This window comes from Giraffa tippelskirchi, chromosome 9, assembly GCF_054371585.1.
Source record: "Giraffa tippelskirchi isolate mGirTip1 chromosome 9, T2T-mGirTip1v1.2.pri, whole genome shotgun sequence".
NCBI lineage: Eukaryota > Metazoa > Chordata > Mammalia > Artiodactyla > Giraffidae > Giraffa > Giraffa tippelskirchi.
Genome location: NC_137283.1, coordinates 40886195 through 40905443, shown reverse-complemented (window position 1 = coordinate 40905443; position 19249 = coordinate 40886195). Strand labels below are relative to the sequence as shown.

At 38.5% G+C, this 19249-nt stretch overlaps 1 protein-coding gene and 1 non-coding gene across 43 annotated transcripts in view; both read right to left on the bottom strand.

Annotated features, from left to right (window-relative positions):
• Positions 1-19249, bottom strand: part of CFAP20DC (CFAP20 domain containing) — a 282051-nt gene that overhangs the window by 90964 nt on the left and 171838 nt on the right. For all 42 annotated transcript variants that reach the window (XR_014063942.1, XR_014063947.1, XR_014063945.1 and 39 more), the window contains one exon: positions 1931-2134. Coding sequence is in view for 33 of the 42 variants with exons in the window: in XM_081524581.1 (XP_081380707.1) it covers positions 1931-2134 (204 nt within the window). In the remaining 9 variants the exon portion in view is untranslated. The remainder of the gene's footprint in view (positions 1-1930; positions 2135-19249) is intronic.
• TRNAC-GCA (transfer RNA cysteine (anticodon GCA)) lies at positions 4690-4760 on the bottom strand. Its single transcript has one exon. It is a non-coding gene; the product is annotated as a tRNA-Cys (tRNA).

Below are 19249 nucleotides of genomic sequence, written 5' to 3'. Positions count from 1 at the left end.
AAATTGCATTGACAAAAATCTGCAACTTACTCTTCTGTTCTTAGCTCTGGCTATCAGGGTACTCTGAGTAACTAGCACACAGGGGTATGTTTTTCTGGGTGGGTGGGTACTCTTTGGGACCATGGTTGCTTGAGTTATTATGTATGCTTGATCATTCAGTTTAATGAAAGCACAGCTAAAGAAGGCAAGACAAACCTGGAGGGTGTTCAAGGTGGTAAAAAGAACACTAAAGAAAAGCTAATATCATTGTCCCTACCACTCCTTATCCTTAGAACCAATTTGTATTCCTCATCTGTGATTTGGAAGTTCTCTCCAGAGTAGAAATCTCAACTTCTGCTAGATATTCATAGCACTCATTTGACAATTAAGTCACATATCAAGAAGTCCATATCATGGAGATTAGAAGCTTAGAATTGAGAGTCATGCCAAATTACTTCTGTGTCACTTTACTCACGAGTCTGTTTTCTCATCTGAAAATGGGAACTCAATAGCGCTTACCACATAGGATAGGAGAAAGGAGTAAGTGAGAAACACAAGGCCTAGTGTCAGGGCCTCTGAGATTTCTAAGAGCTACAAAGAAGATGGAGATCTGGAAAAAAAATTAGTTTCAAATAGAAAAAGAAAACTGAAAAATTGATATTTAACTCAATACTTAGAACATAACTTATCCACTTTAACTTAACCTTTATGTAATTTTATATAAGCATGAATCAAAGGTGCATGGTTTTATATTTCCTTTCAAAAATTGTCTGGTAAAAACTTACATTTACTACTGGATTTGAAAGTTCATTTTAATATGCTTGATCTGATGTTGAATGTAGCATTATAAGCAAATGTTTGTTCGGTCTATGGAGATCTTAAATGCTTTTAGGTTCCTAAAGAAATGGCAGCTCTAATTACCATTATTATAATAATGATTTTATTCTTCTGCCCCATGACATTTCTTACATTGCAACTGACTGTTCTGTGAATGTTTCTGCCTTGTCTTTTCAATTAAACCATAGGATCCACGAGGATCGTACTGAAGAATAGAATGAGTAAAATCACTGGGCTTTGTTCTGGGCTCTACCACTGAGCAGGTATGGAAGCTTGAGTCCAGAATTTAGTTTCTTCAACTGAAAAACAGGCAGACTGTGGCCTGCTCCAGGCCGCCTGCTAGTCTACAGAGAAAATGAAGGGCCGCATTTAAGAGTGCTTTAACCATATAAACATACAGGAAAGCACAAGCTGCTGAAACACTTGCAATGCCTCTCATGGCCTGAGACACAGGGAGGAGTCAGCAAAAGTCCGGTGACTTCCAAAAATGTCTTTTTCTGCCACCATATCCAAGCAATACTTGGTTTATCTATAGTCTCTTCCTTTTTGTTCAGTCATTTAACGGATATTTTTAAAACACATATTGAGCTTGTTCTACATGCCAGGGCTTGTGCTAGGGAGCTGAGAATGCAATGAAACACCTAGAGTCTACAGTAAAATTATTCTTTTTCTTTCATTTTCATGTAGGGTTTTATATCTCACCACACAATTAACATACAATATCTGAAGGTGCAAACTAAGTCACTTTAGTAGTGTGACACTTTGCAACCCCATGCACTGAAGCCTGCCAGGCTCCTCTGTCCACGGGATTCTCCAGGCAAGAAGAATATGGAGTGGGTTGCCAGGCCCTTCTCCAGGGGATCTTCCCGACCCAGGAATCGAACCTGGATCTCCCGCATTGCAGGCAGATTCTTTATCGTTTGAGTCACCAGGGAAGCCCATTATCTGAAAATAAATAAGATAATTTGAGACAAGACAATGCCTCCAGTATTACAACACTATTTCAGAACAGTTTTCACGGGAAGCGTTCTCGTTTGGACCTACTTTTCCCAGGCAAGGCTGGGATTAAGGCCTGATTAAGGCAGTACACACAGATGCAAAACCCTGGACTCACAGGTGGCAGGCAGGAGTTCCACGTGGTCGTGTCGTCACTGCTGGTGCTTATGCTGACATTACAGTTGTCAACCTGGGAGGCACTCAGGCCATGGGAAGCCCCAGTGTCCTCCAGTTCTTCATTCTGTTGCCGCTGTAGGCTGGCGAGCATTTGCAACTCAGATTCACTAATCTCACTGGGCTGATAGTTTCTCCAGTCATACTCCTGACCAAGAGAGAAGAAAGTGAAAGAGCAATGAGTCACTTGGCCTTTCTTAATTTTATGGGCTACCAATAAATGCTACTCTATAGCTTTAACCCCTACAATGGCTCCCCATTGACAGAGGCCCAGATCCTCAATATGCCTTTATATGATGCCCCCGCTGGCTGCCTCACCTTGTCTTCTTCTCCTGACATGTCAGCCACATTGTCCTCCATTCAGGTCCTCAAAAGCATCAAACCCACTCTCGCCTTAGTGCCTGTGCACATGCCAACTCTTGTGTGCTAATGCCCAGCTGTCCTTTAGGGCCCGGATTATGTGTTTTTCTTAAGAAAAGCTTTTCCTGACAGTCCAAAACTGGGTCAGTTCCTCCACATTATGTGCTCTCAGAGAATCTTACAGTGCTCATTTTTAGCACCATCACAACCGCCGGTACCTAACTAGTTTTGGAGTCCACAGGTAGTCTATGAGCGCTACAAAGGCAAGCTCCATGACTGTCTTACTTCCATTGTATTTCTCACACCTGGAGACCAACCAGTATTTGAGGACTGACTAAATAAACAAAAATTCAAAACAGTTTTTTGGAAAAGAAAAAAATCACCTTTCATAAAAAAGTCCGATTTATAAGAGAATTGATAAATTTCATCAGTGTGAACACTAGGACCAAGTAAATTCAACTAACAGTAAGAATGAAGATAAACTAATGTTGTTAAAAGCCATCAAATAAAATATGAACTGAAGATGGGAACATGTAAGGTCTGAAAGCCAGAAAGACCTCAGAGCTACCATAAACACTTAAAACTCATATGGACTTTACTCAAGACTACTACTATAAATCTTCAGAGGCTAGTATAAATATTATTTCAATGTACAGGGAAGAAACTGGCATATGGAATTTTCAAACCCCTTCCCTTCTCTCTGGCTTAAACCAAATTTGGTAGCTAACATTAGCTTCAACACTGCTGAAATGTTAGCATCACATATGAATGAGCAGCGTGATTTACATCTAGGACTGGCATATAACTTCAAAGCAAACTTGAAATATTTTTGTACATCTGGAATCAGTGATTATGCTCAAAATGTTTTCTTTTTCCCATGACACATAAGAATTTTTAAGATATTGAAATTTCTAAATTTGTTTTCTTGGATGACTCTTTGATATAGCTACTGTCATTTTTTTCTGCCTCATCAGGATGTAAAAGGTTAAGAAAATAACAACTGAAAAAAATTCTTAGTGTTTCTATGACACTAAAAGCTTTTTAATAAAGCATTATCATCATCATAACTTTGGGGTTATGAAAGCCTGTGATCTAATAATGTGATGTGGAGATTTTCTGTGATGTTGCCAGTGGAAACTCACTTAAATTCTTATAGTTCGTGGCTTCAGCAGCTTGGCACCCTTAATAGATGTCATGAGTAACAGAGTTCATGAGTATTTAATATGCTTAGAGAGTTCTTTGAATAAAACAGATATTACAAGAAGAAAAACAAAGTTTATATTCTAAAAAAAGGCACTTTAAAAAAGGAAAAATAAAAACAATTTAAATTCAAAAGAAATAGGGGAGCAATAAACAAAAAGATGCCCAACATCACTGTCATTAGAGAAAGCAAATCAACACAACAATGAGGTACCATTCACATCCACTGGGATTGTTATACTACAAAAGATAGACAGTAACAAGTGCTGGCAAGGATGTGGAGAAACTGGAAACCTCATACATCACTGGTTGTGATTATAAAATGGTGCAGCCACTTTGGAAAAGTTTGGTGGTTCCTCAAAACATTAAACATGGGCCATGGGGCCAGCAATTCACTTGCTGGGATATATCCAAGAGAACTAAAAATATATGTGTGTACAGAAACTTACATATGAATGTTCATTATCAGTATTATTCATAATAGCCCAAAAGCGGAAACCACCAAATGTCCATCAACTGAATGGATTTTTGTTATTCCATACAATGGAGTATTATTAGCCATAAAGATATATGCTACAAGATGGGTGAATGTTGAAATTATGCTAAGTGAAAGAAGCCTGAGACAAAAGATCACGGATTGTATGATTTCACGTGTATGAAATACACAAAAGGCAAGTATACAGAGATGGAAGGGAGACAGCTGATTGTCCAGGGACTGGGGCAAGACAGAATGGGCAGTGATCTCTAACAGGTAAGGGGTTTATTTCTGGAGTGATGCAAATGTTCTGAAAGCAGGCTGTGGTGATGGTTACAGAATGTCCTGAATATACTAAAAACTTCTGAACTTTATGGTATATGAATTAATTATACCTCAATTGAAAAAAAAGTAGTTCAGTAATCAGATGTGAAAAAAAGACTAGCCATTTGACTTTGGGCTCAACAGTAAACACATGACTTTCTGTCCTTCAGTTTTTCTGTCAAAAAGTGGAACTAAACATTCTAACATGTCACATGGTGGTGGTGGTGGAGTAGTTGTGTCCAACTCTTGTGATCCCATGGACATAGCCTGCCAGGCTCCTCTGTCCATGGGATTTCCCAGGCAAGAATACTAGAGTGGGTTGCCATTTCCTCCTCCAGGGGATCTTCCCAACCCAGGGATCGAACCTGGGTCTTCTGCATTGCAGGCAGATTCTTTACCACTGAGCCACCAGGGAAGCCCAACATGTCACATAGGTATGCATTGACAATACATGCTTTGAAAAAGGAAATTTTGTTTTCAAATTTTTTATTAAGAATAAAGTTTTTATATGTACTTAGTATGATTAATTCAGCCATTTTATTTATTTATTTAATCTATAAGCCTATTCTGTGCCTGAGGTACAACCTTGAGTGCTAGGACAGAAAAACAAGAGCGAATGGGCCAGTGGTTAAGCCACACAGATCTGAGTCTGGGCCCTAGTTTCATCATTTTACCAAATGATTGGGAAAATCACTTTATCTTTCCATGCCTTAGTTTCTTCATCTGTAAAATGGGAGCATAGTATATACCTCATGGGGTTTTCAGTGTACTAAAATACTGAGTATCAAATGCTTAGCACAGTACCTGACCAACAGCTCTACTAAGTGTCTCCAAATTTATGATTTGTGCCCTGTTGTTATTATTCTTTCCTCTCATTTTCTCTGGCCCCTTTCATCTATTCTGTACTATGCTAGGAGCTAGGAGAATAAAGAAAATGAGACACATGTCTGTCCTCATGGAGCTCACAGTCTAGAAAGGGAGAGATAACAGGTATTATAAACTGGGCTATCAACACATATATATATGGGATCTAGAAAAATGGTACAGATGAATCTATTTGCAGGGCAGGAAGAGAGATGCAGACATAGACAACAGACATGTAGACAGTGGGGAAGGACAGGGTGACACAAATTGAGATCTCGAGTAGGATTGACATGTATTTATGTCAATTATATATATTTTGTACAAATTTACAAAATTTTGTACATTACAAAGCAATTATGCTTCAATTAAAAAAATCAGGCTATTATAATGAATGTATCATGATCAATACTACAACAGAGATATGACTAAGATGCAACTGCCCAGCAGAATTAGAAAAAGCCTCACAAAGCCAAAAGTGAGCAGAGACACCAGGGTCATAAATAGAGCAACTGGTGGCGGAGAGGTAATTAACTTAGTCCCTTGATATATTCTCGATCTGCAATCTCTTAAACCATTCCAAAACCCCAGAAAAGGTTAAATCATTTATATATATATATATACATATATATATATATAAAGGCTTGCAATAAAGTTCTCACATTAAAGTAGATCCAGCATAAGATGTCATCTAACTAAATTATGCAACTCCTAAGAGGCAAAGTGCCTTATGTAATTCTATCTCTGAAAGGCTCAAACTGTTACATATAACCCAATTTTGTCTCAAAATATCCTTGTAGGACAGAGGGGAGACAATATCAATCAGATTTATTTTAGGAGCAGGTAATGGGCTCAGGGCTATATAATTCAGCTGTGCTTAGATTCCCAGGCAAGTCCTTCCCTTATAAAGCCATTCAAACCATTCATTTTCATTGATCTTTTTTCAGACAGTTTTGGGAACCTAAGTCTGTGAAGCTACAAAGGTAAGATGTGGCCCTTGCTTTCACAGGTCTTACAATCTAGCAGGGCAATAAAGAGTTTTAAAGAAATGAGTATACAATTAGGAAACATACATTGAGGTACAGTATTAATAATTACACAGAGTTTTGGTACTGATTAAAAGGAAAACTGGTAACTCTAGCAAAATGATAAAACACAACAAACAAAAATAATCTTTCAACTTGAAGCCCTTCGCTTAATCTGTCTTCTCAAGATTTTAATGTGGAATAGCTTAATTGAGCAAACTTCTGCCTATAGAATCTGTGGTAAGAACCAATTCTACTGAACTGAGGGGGACACAAGGCTGAGTTTACAATGGTGGTGTGGAGGCAGAATCAGACATGGCCACAGGTTAATAAAATGAGATGACCAACCTCCTTCTATTTACATGCATGGGAGAGTAGTAGAACTGAGAGAAAATTGGGTCATTACTCTCACTCTGGAGCCTGTAACATTTTTGAGACTCTGAATCAGGTTTGCATTGTGACAGTGCCTCATACCTAGGAGGTAAGGGACATCATGTTGTAAAAACTCTTAATAAAAGCTCTCACAAACAATCTAAGTTACACCAAGACTCGAAAGGCACTACTACTACAAAAGGGATGGTGGCTCTTAGAATAGGATATGAACGGTAACAGAGAAAAGGGAGATATACCAAATAGTCTGGTATTTCAGAAAAGAGAGAAGTCACTTCCTGTAGGATCAGGCGTCATGGAGGAGATGGTCTTTAAACTTGGCATTGAAGGACTGATTGGAAGCGTGATAGGGAAGCCTATTCTAAGCATCAGGCAAGAAAACATGGGGCAAGCTAGACATATGGAGCTCATATTCATAGAAAGCATTATTTACTTAAATATATACTGTTTTAGAAATAAAATTTATAATACTGTTCCAAAGTAACAAGGATGGAAATACCTAGAATTTAATTTAAATCTTGTAAGACCAGATGGCTTCTACTTCCCTGCCCAAGTCTTATTAAAATATCTAGGATTCTATCACAAGACATAGTTTTAATAGCTTCCAAATGGAAACTACTCAAATGCCCACCAACAGTAGCATGGGTAAATAAATGGTATGAGAGCCACACAGTAGGGCACTATATATATATTGTGCCAATGAGTGATATATTGACTCTTACAAAAGAAATGCTGAGCTAGAGAACCCAGACGTAAGGGAGCATACACTGGTAAAACTAGTCTTGGCGGGTAGTGGGTAGTTGTGAGGGCGCAGTGAAAGCAAAGGATAGTTAACAGGAAGGGAGGAGAGTGGGGCTGCTGGGGAGCTGACATTGTTTTCTTTCTTGCTTTAGATGATTTTCAGTTTGTGAAAATCTATCAAAGTATGTGTTTATGATATGCATATTTCTTTGTGAAAAGAGCACAAAAGTCTGAGAATCAAAAAGAGATTTCCTAGGAAGTGATTAGTTATTAATCATTGGCACCTTACTATGGACCATATCAGTAGGAGGAAAAAAGGCAATTTGTAAGTGTGGCTGGGAGTCAGTATCATGGTAGTTTCAAATTTGTATTTATTGTTAAGAGTTTAAAAAGATGTAATTAGAAAGTTTTAGAAGTGTTTTTAAACTTCAACACGACAGCAAGAAAAGCAGAAGTCCATTTTCTAAAACTAATTTTAAATTTTAATTGGCATTTTAATTTGAAGATTAATCTCCTCCTGACTTCTATTTGCAGACAGTGTTTAATCTCTACATTGATATTTTTAATACTAATAGCTGATGGTAAATTAGTGTTCTAGGACATTTCTCCAACAAGCACTCCTTGAAGACTTGTTTCAAATTCCTAAGCTACTTATCCCACGTAAGAGTTTGCTCTGATCCACTGGGGGCACCGGCCCACTAACACTAGGAATGAAGAGAAGACAGAAGCCACAAACGTGAGCTGTAAGTGGCACATACTTGAGCACACAACTCATTCGCAATATATGGTAGCTTTCACTATGTGTCTTCAGCATGCAAAGATATAAATCAAAACTTAAAGACCAAGCCACAGTACAACTTGAAAAACTTTGCTAAATTGAAGAGATGCTGTGTCAACTTGCACAGTGTAAATCCAGAGTCAGGCTATCCAAAAGAACCAAATGGTCTGAACCTAGATCATGTTTTATGTTGACAGCATTAGCATGGACATAGGCATAACCAAACCCAATGATGCCTCTGAAATGTCTATCACAAACATTTTGGCATGTGACCTAGAGACACTCAACCCATACTTCATTATTCAGGAATACTAATCTCCCAAAATGTCTCAGGTAAAGAATTCTTGGGTAATTAAATCCAATAGTGGTAAAATTTCTTGCAAAGAGATAACTTTCTATCTTGTATATGTGGCTCTCCTCTCTCTTTTGTTTGGCATGAAAGGATTTAAAGAAAAAAAAAATCTTTATATTCATGTGCTACAGTCGTATAGAACAGTCTTTTAATCCATGACCTAAAAAGAAATATGCTTCCATAAATTTTTGCTTTGGTAGTCAGCTCGCTAATTTTTAGAAAGAAATCTCTGACAAACACAGCTGAACTCTTATTAACCTTAAACAATTGATAAACAATTTTTAATTTTCCAGCATTTAACTTCTAAGTTTTAACAATAATAGACTAGAAGGAATCTACTAAGAGCAAATTGAAGAGGTTTTATATTATGCCCAAGGATATGCCATCTACAAGGTGACTGTAGTTTTGTACACTGAACAAGGATAAAGCCATTCAATAAATGGTAGTTTAAAAATTATTTAAAGAATCAAGAGGAAAACAATGAGATTGCTTATAGAGATGAAAATAGCAGAGGTAAGACAACGGATGCTTCTGGAATGGGAAGATGACACCTTTAAATAAGTTTGAACTGTTTAGAATATACAACTGGTTCTAAAACAGTAATGACAGATAAACCAACATCTGCAGTATCTGCACATTAAAATACTATAAAGCTTTAAGTGGCAATAGAAGTTAACTTACCACCTGATCACAGAATTTTTTCAGTGGTCTTTAACTAGGGGTGATGGTCCAGTGTGGTGGGAGTTACAGGCTTTTCTGGCCAGAATTCCTGGGTTTGATACTCTGCCTTGTCACTTATTATATGTGAACAAGCCAAATCTGTCTCCTTCCTTGTCTGTCAAATAAGTAAGTCGTCTCAAGAGGGAAGATGGAGACTGGAGATAGTGTGGGACACCTTGTAGAGAACCTGGCACATGGCAAGTACTCCTGATCTTTAAAGTCACCCTGCTGTTCTACATGTACTCATTTAGTACTTACAACAACCCTGAGGAATAAATATTGCTATTTTTTCCAAGTTTACACATGACATAACCAAGGTTCAAAGAGGCTAAGAAATGTGTCTGGGTCATATAACTAAAAAGAAGCAAAGCTAGGACTCAAATCAAGTCTGACTGATTGAGATCAAAGACCTCGATCTCAATGCGCTTAGAAAATAGCCTAGTATCTCTTGCATACAGCAGGAAAATGACAAATTTATTTAATTTTCTCCTCTTCAGAATTAGGAAAACCAAGACATCAAAGAAGATGGATTTCTTCCATAAACACTTAACTAATAGGATGCTATCTAACCCTTAGCATTAGAATATTGGAGAACTGACAATGCAATGCCAAAGTGTGTTGGTTAAACCACTAATGTCTTCTCATTGATTCATACTTCTGATAGTCTCAATTTTGGCAAGACTTTCTAGCTACAACTTCTGAAACTTTTGAGAATTTGAAACTGCTCCTCTTTATCACAGTAAATGGCATATTGTTTGCATAACTACTCAGAAATGGAGATATAAATATATCCCCAAAACTTTTGCAATTCCATATCATCACCTGGATCTTAACTGTAATTCTGTTTTAAATTATTTTAACATACATCTACTCTAGAGCATTTTGCCCCGGTGAACAACTAAATTAGACACTCGATACAAAGACAGTGAAATAAACAAACCACACTACATATCAGTCAGACTGAAAAATATTCAAAAAGAAGGCAGAGGGCTAGACATGCGTTCCACCTGGGAAATTTCTGTGTCTAATTCAAATACTTCAACTGGTGACACAAATGTTATTTAATCACCAAATTCTGTAGCTTCAGCAATATCCCCAGCAATACATTGACAGATAAGACTGAGATAATGGCCTTTTTTTTTTTTTTGGAGACAAGGAAAGAGTGCAGTTTCAACAAAACATCAAACATCACACCCTTTTCCCAAAGACTATAAATTGGCAGGAATGTCCAACTTAATAAATGAAACTTTCTTCCCATGGATAACACTACGGTTTATGAAATGCTACTAGTCCTGCCCAATTTCAATTTGCTCTATCAATCATGAAGCTACGCATCTCCAGTTCAGCTCTGGGAACATGGCAGGCACACCGAGGGTGGTCTCTGGGGAAGGACTGGAGAGATACCACATCCCACTTCTAAACAGTTTTCTCTCTTTAGCGTATCCTTGAAAAAATACCAACACGTTACCTAGCAGAATTAATTTACTCATATGTTAACACTCGATTCAACTAAAAGCAGAGGACAAGAAGCACATACAGTCATCACTTACTGAACAATCTCAATAATTAGTTTTGAGAATTTGATTGAATTTGAAAGGTTCTAACTACTCAGAAATAGATACAAGAAAACACCCTGTTGGATTATAGGCTAAGTGTTCTACATGTACTACCTCATTTAATACTTACAACAACCCTGTAGAATAAGTATTGTTATTTTTTCCAAATTTACACATGACATAACCAAGGTACAAAGAGGTTAAGAAATGTGTCCAGGGTCACATAACTGAAAAAAAGCAAAGCTAGGACTCCAATCAAGTCTGACTGATTTGACCTGGGGCTCTGAGCCATGGTGTCCCCTGCTCCCGATTTATCCATTTTGAAGAACGACAATGTGGGTAGATATCACATAGAGCCCTGTTTGGTGAAGGTCTTAAAGGCTGCAAGGGGGGAGGCTCAGGGCAGCATGAGGTCAGTGGGCACCTACGGTGGAAACTGCTGCAGGAGGGAGAGTTACCCCTAAGAGAGCCTGCACAATTGGGCCAGGATGATGTATGATATACAGAGTTACCTGCCCCCAAGACAGGTGTTTTGGAACACTGGAGAATATTTCTGTAGCTGAAGCAAGTCAGGGGTCAGAAAGACATTTATGAATTCTTTAAACAATGCAGTATTGTTGGAAAGACAACTGCAAATGGCATGCTTGAATGACAAATTCAAAGAGAGACAGATGGTTTCATTTTGAGCAAAGAGTACCTTAGAAAATGCAAATATTTATGTAATGGAATAATGCCTTAAGAACTCTGAAATAACTTACAAATTTATTTTCTTCTACGTTTTCTGAGCATAAATTGCACTGAATAGCAAACTGTTATAACTTTAAAAATAAATGATATTTTTAGATATAGATAGATATTCACTGCTCCAATACTGGGGCTCAAGTTATCAGGGAGGAAATTAATCCTTTTTTATTATCCAAAAAATAACTTGAAAATTAAAAGAAAAATTTGCTCACATTATATCACAGCCTAAAATATCTTTTAAAAAAAGTATCTTTCCATAATTCAGTTCTGATTTTCAAAAATGGAAATGTGAAAATTAAGTTCATTATATATGATTCATTTTACAATGTTTTCTCTATAAAAGTCAAGCATTTTTTTAAAAAAAGAAAATACCTGAATTTGTAACTGGTAGCATATCTTGTCTTTCTTATGAAGTAATTCTTCAGTAAGCTCTAACTTTTTCTGGAACCACAAGATTGCTATACATGTCTTGTTTATTTGTTTTAAGATGCACACAATGACTTTTACAGGTTTAAAATGATTCATTCAAAATTATTTGAATGCAGTTATACATGTGGAAAAGTTTAATTACCAGCTATATATATGATCGCAATATTACCCAGAGGGTTGTATTTCTTTCTTAATTAAAAATATTTGAACTTAATAATAGAGAACTCCATTAAGATACGAATAACACATTGCCAGAAAGAAGTTTACCAAGCAGTTAGCAAATCAATTTCAGTACGTGTTCCTTTAGAATTACTAGTACTCTTATATATCAGGAGAATAGGAAGACAATTTTCCTGCACCTCCTTCTGTAACAGCCTTTTACTGTTGTCATAAGGTGGTTTTGCGTCAACACTTTCAGAGAGCACAGATTTTCAAAGAGATGTCCACTTACAGTTCCTGATTGTGGTACCTTGATGCCTAAGTTGATGGCTCAGATACATCCAATCTGCTGCAGCCCATTAAAGGACACAACTATCTGACTGTTCAAGTCCCAAATTTAAGTTTCATCCTAGATTCTGTTTCCTTTTTCTTACATCCTATCAGTCCTCCACCCAATTATTCCAGTAATCTGCTACTTCTCTTCATCTCCACTCTGAACTATCAAGAGTACTGCCTCAACTGCCCTCGCTGCTTCTACGCCTGCCCTACTGCATCCACTCTGGAGGAAGCCAAAGGAAACTTCGAATATAAATGTCACTGCCTTGCTTAAAAACCTTCAAAGACTTACCACTGCATTTGGAATGAGGGCCATTTTCCTCACCATGTCCTTCCTGACTTTATCTGATCTGGGCCTGTTTACCTCTCTGCTCTCCTCTTATAATTTCCACCTGCCCATATGTCCCAGCTACAGGGGCCTCTTTTATTCCTCAATGATGCTCATTTCAGGAGCTTTGAACCTACTAATCCTGATGCCTAAAACATTAGCCCCGGCTCTTTGCATGGCTGCCTTCATATTAAACAATCTCAGTTCAAATGTCACCCATTCAGGCAGATACTACGTAAAGCACTCACAATTCTGCCCAAACTACCACTCTATCACCCTGTTTTTTCCTTCCCAAGTCTTTATCATAGTTTAGAATTATTTTACTTACTTGTTTACTTGTTGTCTGTATCTTTCAACAGATATAAGCTCCCTGAGGAGAGAGGCCTCACCTTTCCTGGTCAGTGTATCTCTAGCAGCTAGGAGAACATCTGATCTGATAGGCTCTCAGCAGAAGAGATGCTCTTACTTATTAAAAAGTAGAACCAGAAAAAGCATATCACATTCTCTGGAGGTCCTATATTTTAGAAACAGAGCTTAAGTGGTAGAAACCCCCACAGATGTCAGTACTGTACATATATGGACTACATTGCTAGCCAGTGAAGGTTAATTTCATACCTGCATTCACATTAATTTTAAATGGATGTCTAGTTCCACGATAATTCTCAAAATGTTCTTGTATCAAGCACATTTCTTATGAGTCATACCAACAGAATCTTTCTAGGCCTGTTTGAGTACATCATGTCTGTGTTAGAATTCAATATTCAGTTCAGTCGCTGAGTACGACTCAGCGACCCCATGAATTGCAGCACGCCAGGCCTCTCTGTCCATCACCAACTCCTGGAGTCTACTCAAACCCATGTTCATTGAGTCGGTGATGCCATCCAACCATCTCATCCTCTGTCGTCCCCTTCTCCTCCTGCCCCCAATCCTACCCAGAATGATCTCTTGAGAAACCTATATGCAGGTCAGGAAGCAACAGTTAGAACTGGACATGGAACAACAGACTGGTTCCAAATAGGAAAAGGAGTACGTCAAGGCTGTATATTGTCACCCTGCTTATTTAGCTTATATGCAGAGTACATCATGAGAAATGCTGGGCTGGAAGAAACACAAGCTGGAATCAAGATTGTCGGGAGAAATATCAATAACCTCAGATATGCGGGTGACACCACCCTTATGGCAGAAAGTGAAGAAGAACTAAAGAGCCTCTTGATGAAGGTGAAGGAGGAGAGTGAAAAAGTTGGCTTAAAGCTCAACGTTCAGAAAACTAAGATCATGGCATCTGGTCCCATCACTTCATGGCAAATCGATGGGGAAACAGTGGAAACAGTGTCAGACTTTATTTTTTTGGGCTCCAGAATCACTGCTGATGGTGACTGCAGCCATGAAATTAAAAGACGCTTACTCCTTGGAAGGAAGGTTATGGCCAACCTAGATAGCATATTTAAAAGCAGAGACATTACTTTGCCAACAAAAGTCCGTCTAGTCAAGGCTATGGTTTTTCCAGTGGTCATGTATGGATGTGAGAGTTGGACGGTGAAGAAAGCTGAGCGCCACAGAATTGATGCTTTTGAACTGTGGTGTTGGAGAAGACTCTTGAGAGTCCCTTGGACTGCAAGGAGATCCAATCAATCGATCCTAAAAGAGATCAATCCTGGGTGTTCATTGGAAGGTCTGATGTTGAAGCTGAAACTCCAATACTTTGGCCACCTCATGCGAAGGGTTGGAAACGATCATTCTGTCGTTTTTGAGATTGCATCCAAGTACTCCATTTTGGACTCTTTTGTTGACCATGATGGCTACTCCATTTCTTCTAAGGTATTCTTGGGACCACTCTATTAAGTACTAAATCTTATATATATTGAAAGAAAAAAATGTTTTCACTCAAATTAAATCCATTTGTGGATGCAATTAAGAAAAAGAAATAACAAATATCCATTAATGTATAGCACATGGAACTAAACCATAATGAAAACGAGAATGTATATATGTATATAACTGAGTCACCTTCCGGTACAGCAGAGATAGGCATCTTCTAAACAAACTATGTTTAAATAATAAAAAAAAAACCCTCCAGATTAGAGTGGAAGTAGAACTACATTTGCAGTGACATGATCTCATACATAGAAAATCTAAGGAATTCACAAAAACCTATTAGAATTAATAAATACTTAGCAAGGTTGCAAGGTCAATTGTATTTCTATACAATGAATAAATAAAAAAATGAAATTAAGAAAAAATTACATTCACAATTGCATCAAAAAGAGTAAGAAAGGGATAAAATTAACAAGAGAGTGTAAGACTTGTACACTGAAAACTATAAAACATTGTTGAAAGAAATTAAACACATAAAGAAATGGAAAAATATCCAATGGACTAAAAGACTGAAGATTGAAAGACTCTAAAATTGAAATATTCCTCAAATTGACCTAAAGATTAAAGGCAGTTTCTACCAAAACCCCAGCTGCCTTTTTTTGCAGAAACTGAGAAGCTCATCTGCAAATTCATATTAAAATGCCAGGAACCCAGCATGGCAAAAACAATCAAGATAAGAAAGAACGAAGTTCTTACTGATTTCAAAACGATACTACAAAACTACAGGAATTAAGACAGTGTGGTACTGCAATAATGACAGACATACAATAAATAAAATAGAATTGAGAGGTCAGAAATAAACCCTGTGTGGTCATGTATGGTCAACTGATTTTTAGAAAGTTCAGTTCAGTTCAGTTGTTCAGTTGTGTCCGACTCTTTGCAACTCCATGAACTGCAGCACGCCAGGTCTCCCTGTCCATCACCAACTTCGGGAGTCCACCCAAACCCATGCCCATTGAGTTGGTGATGTCATCCAACCATCTCAATCTCTGTTGTCCCATTCTCCTCCTGCCCTGAATCTTTCCCAGCATCAGGGTCTTCCAATGAGTCAGCTCTTCGCATGAGGTGGCCAAAGTATTGGAGTTTCAACTTCAACATCAGTCCTTCCAATGAACAACCAGGACTGATCTCCTTTAGGATGGACTGGTTGGATCTCCTTGTAGTCCAAGGGACTCTCAAGAGTCTTCTCCAACATGACAGCTAAAAAGCATCAATTCTTTGGTACTCAGCTTTCTTTATAGTCCAACTCTAACATCCATACATGACTACCGGAAAAACCATAGCCTTGACTAGACGGACCTTTGTTGACAAAGTAATGTCTCTGCTTTTTAACATGCTATCTAGGTTGGTCATAACTTTCCTTTCAAGGAGTAAGCGTCTTTTAATTTCACGGCTGCAGTCACCATCTGTGGTGATTTTGGAGCCCAGAAAAATAAAGTCAGCTACTGTTTCCCCATCTATTTGCAATGAAGTGATGGGACCAGATGCCATGATCTTAGTTTTCTGAATGTTGAGCTTTAAGCCAACTATTTCACTCTCCTCTTTCACTTTCATCAAGAGGCTCTTTAGTTCCTCTTCACTTTCTGACATAAGGGTGGTGTCATCCGCATATCTGAGGTTATTGATATTTCTCCCGGCAATCTTGATTCCAGCTTGTGCTTCCTCCAGCCCAGCATTTCTCATGATGTACTCTGCATATAAGCTAAATAAGCAGGGTGACAATATACAGCCTTGACGTACTCCTTTTCCTATTTGGAACCAGTCTGTTGTTCCATGTCCAGTTCTAACTGTTGCTTCCTGACCTGCATACAGCTTTCTCAAGAGGCAGGTCAGGTGGTCTGGTATTCCCATCTCTTTCAGAATTTTCCACAGTTTGTTGCGATCCACACAGCCAAAGGCTTTGGCATACTCAATAAAGCAGAAGTAGATGTTTTTCTGGTACTCTCTTGCTTTTTCGATGATCCAGCGGATATTGGCATTTTGATCTCTGGTTCCTCTGTCTTTTCTAAAACCAGCTTGAACATCTGGAAGTTCACGGTTCACGTATTGCTGAAGCCTGGCTTGGAGAATTTTGAGCATTACTTTACTAGCGCGTGAGATGAGTGCAATTGTGCGGTAGTTTGAGCATTGTTTGCCATTGCCTTACCTTTCTTTGGGATTGGAATGAAAACTGACCTTTTCTAGTCCTGAGGCCACTGCTGAGTTTTCCAAATTTGCTGACATATTGAGTGTAGAACTTTCACAGTATAATCTTTCAGGATTTGAAATAGCTCACCTGGAATTCCATCACCTCCACCTAGCTTTGTTTGTAGTGATTCTTCCCAAGTCCCACTTGACTTCACATTCCAGGATGTCTGGCTCTAGGTGAGTGTTCAAACCATCATGATTATCTGGGTCATGAAGATATTTTCTGTACAGTTCTTCTATGTATTGTTGCCACCTCTTCTTAATATCTTCTGCTTCTGTTAGGTCCATACCATTTCTGTCCTTTATCAAGCCCATCTTTGCATGAAATGTTCCCTTGGTATCTCTAATTTTCTTGAAGAGATCTCTAGTCTTTCCCATTCTGTTGTTTTCCTCTATTTCTTTGCATTGATTGCTGAGGAAGGCTTTCTTATCTCTCCTTGCTATTCTTTGCAACTCTGCATTCAAATGAGTATAGCTTTCCTTCTCTCCTTTGCTTTTTGCTTCTCTTCTTTTCACAGCTATTTGTAAGGCCTCCTCAGACAACCATTTTGCTTTTTTGCATTTCTTTTTCTTAGGGATGGTCTTGATCCCTGTCTCCTGTACAATGTCACGAACCTCTGTTCATAGTTCATCAGGTACTCTATCAGATCTAGTCCCTTAAATCTATTTCTCACTTCTACTGTATAGTCATAAGGGATGTGATTTAGGTCATATCTGAATGGTCTACTGGTTTTCTCCATTTTCTTCAATTGAAGTCTGAATTTGGCAATAAGGAGTTCATGATCTGAGCCACAGTCAGCTCCTGGTCTTGTTTTTGCTGACTGTATAGAGGTTCTCCATGTTTGGCTGCAAAGAATATAATCAATCTGATTTCTGTTTTGACCATCTGGTGATGTCCATGTGTAGAGTCTTCTCTTGTGTTGTTGGAAGAGGGTGTTTGCTATGACCAGTGCTTCTCTTGGCAGAACTCTATTAGCCTTTGCCCTGCTTCATTGTATACTCCAAGGCCAAATTTGCCTATGACTCCAGGTGTTTCTTGACTTCCTACTTTTGCGTTCCAGTCCCCTATAATGAAAAGGTCATCTTTTTTAGGTGTTAGTTCTAGAAGGTCTTGTAGGTCTTCATAGAACTGTTCAACTTCACCTTCTTCAGCATTACTGGTCAGGGCATGTGATACTGAATGGTTTGCCTTGGAAATGAACAGAAATCATTCTGTCGTTTTGAGATCGCATCCAAGTACCGCATTTCAGATCTTTTGTTGACTACTGATGGCTACTCCATTTCTTCTAAGGGATTCTTGCCGAAAGTAGTAGATATAATGGTCATCTGAGTTAAATTCATGCATTCCATTCCATTTTAGTTTGCTGACTCTTAGAATGTCGATGTTCACTCTTGCCATCTCCTGTTCTGACCACTTCCAATTTGCCTTGATTCATGGACCTAACATTCCAGGTTCCTACACAATATTGCTCTTTACAGCATCGAACCTTGCTTCTATCACCAGTCCCATCCACAACTGGGTGTCATTTTTGCTTTGACTCCGTCTCTTCATTCTTTCTGGAGTTATTTCTCCACTTATCTCCAGTAGCATATTGGGCACGTACAGACCTGGAGATGCTGCACGTACAGCATCCTATCTGTTTGCTTTTTCATACTGTTCATTGGGTTCTCAAAGTGCGGCAGCTGCGATGGCGCAGAAGCTAGGCTGAGAGGAGCTACCCCACGTCAAAGGTCAGGAGCGGCGGCCAAGAGAGCTACCCCATGTCCAAGGTCAGGCGCGGTGGTCGGGAGGAGCTACCCTATGTCCAAGGTAAGGAACAGCAGTGGTGCTTTGCTGGAGCAACCGTGAAGAGATATCCCATGTCCAAGGTAAGAGAAACCCAAGACAGTAGGCACTGAGAAAGGGCATCAGAGGGCAGACAGACTGAAACCACAATCACAGACAACTAGCCAATCTGATTACATGGACCACGGCCTTGTCCAACTCAATGAAACTAAGCCATGCCGTGTGGGGCCACCCAAGATGGATGGGTCATGGTGGAGAGGCCTGACAGAATGTGGTCCACTGGAAATGGGAATAGCAAACCACTTCAGTATTCTTGCCTTGAGAACCCCATGAACAGTATGAACAGTATTTTTAGAAAGGGTGTGAGACAATTCAATAGGGAAAGGATAGTCCTTCTACCAATGGTGCTGGCACAACTGAATACAAACATGCAAAAAAAGAAAAAAAAAACCTGTAGGTGAATATCTATTTCTCACTATATATATACAAAAATTAACTCAAAATGGATCATAGAATGAAATGGAAACAGGAGTACATTTTTGCAACTCTGGATAAGGCAGCAATTTCTTAGATATAATTCCAAAAGCACAAGCAACAGAAGGAAAAAACAGACTTTATAAAAATTAAAATATTTTGA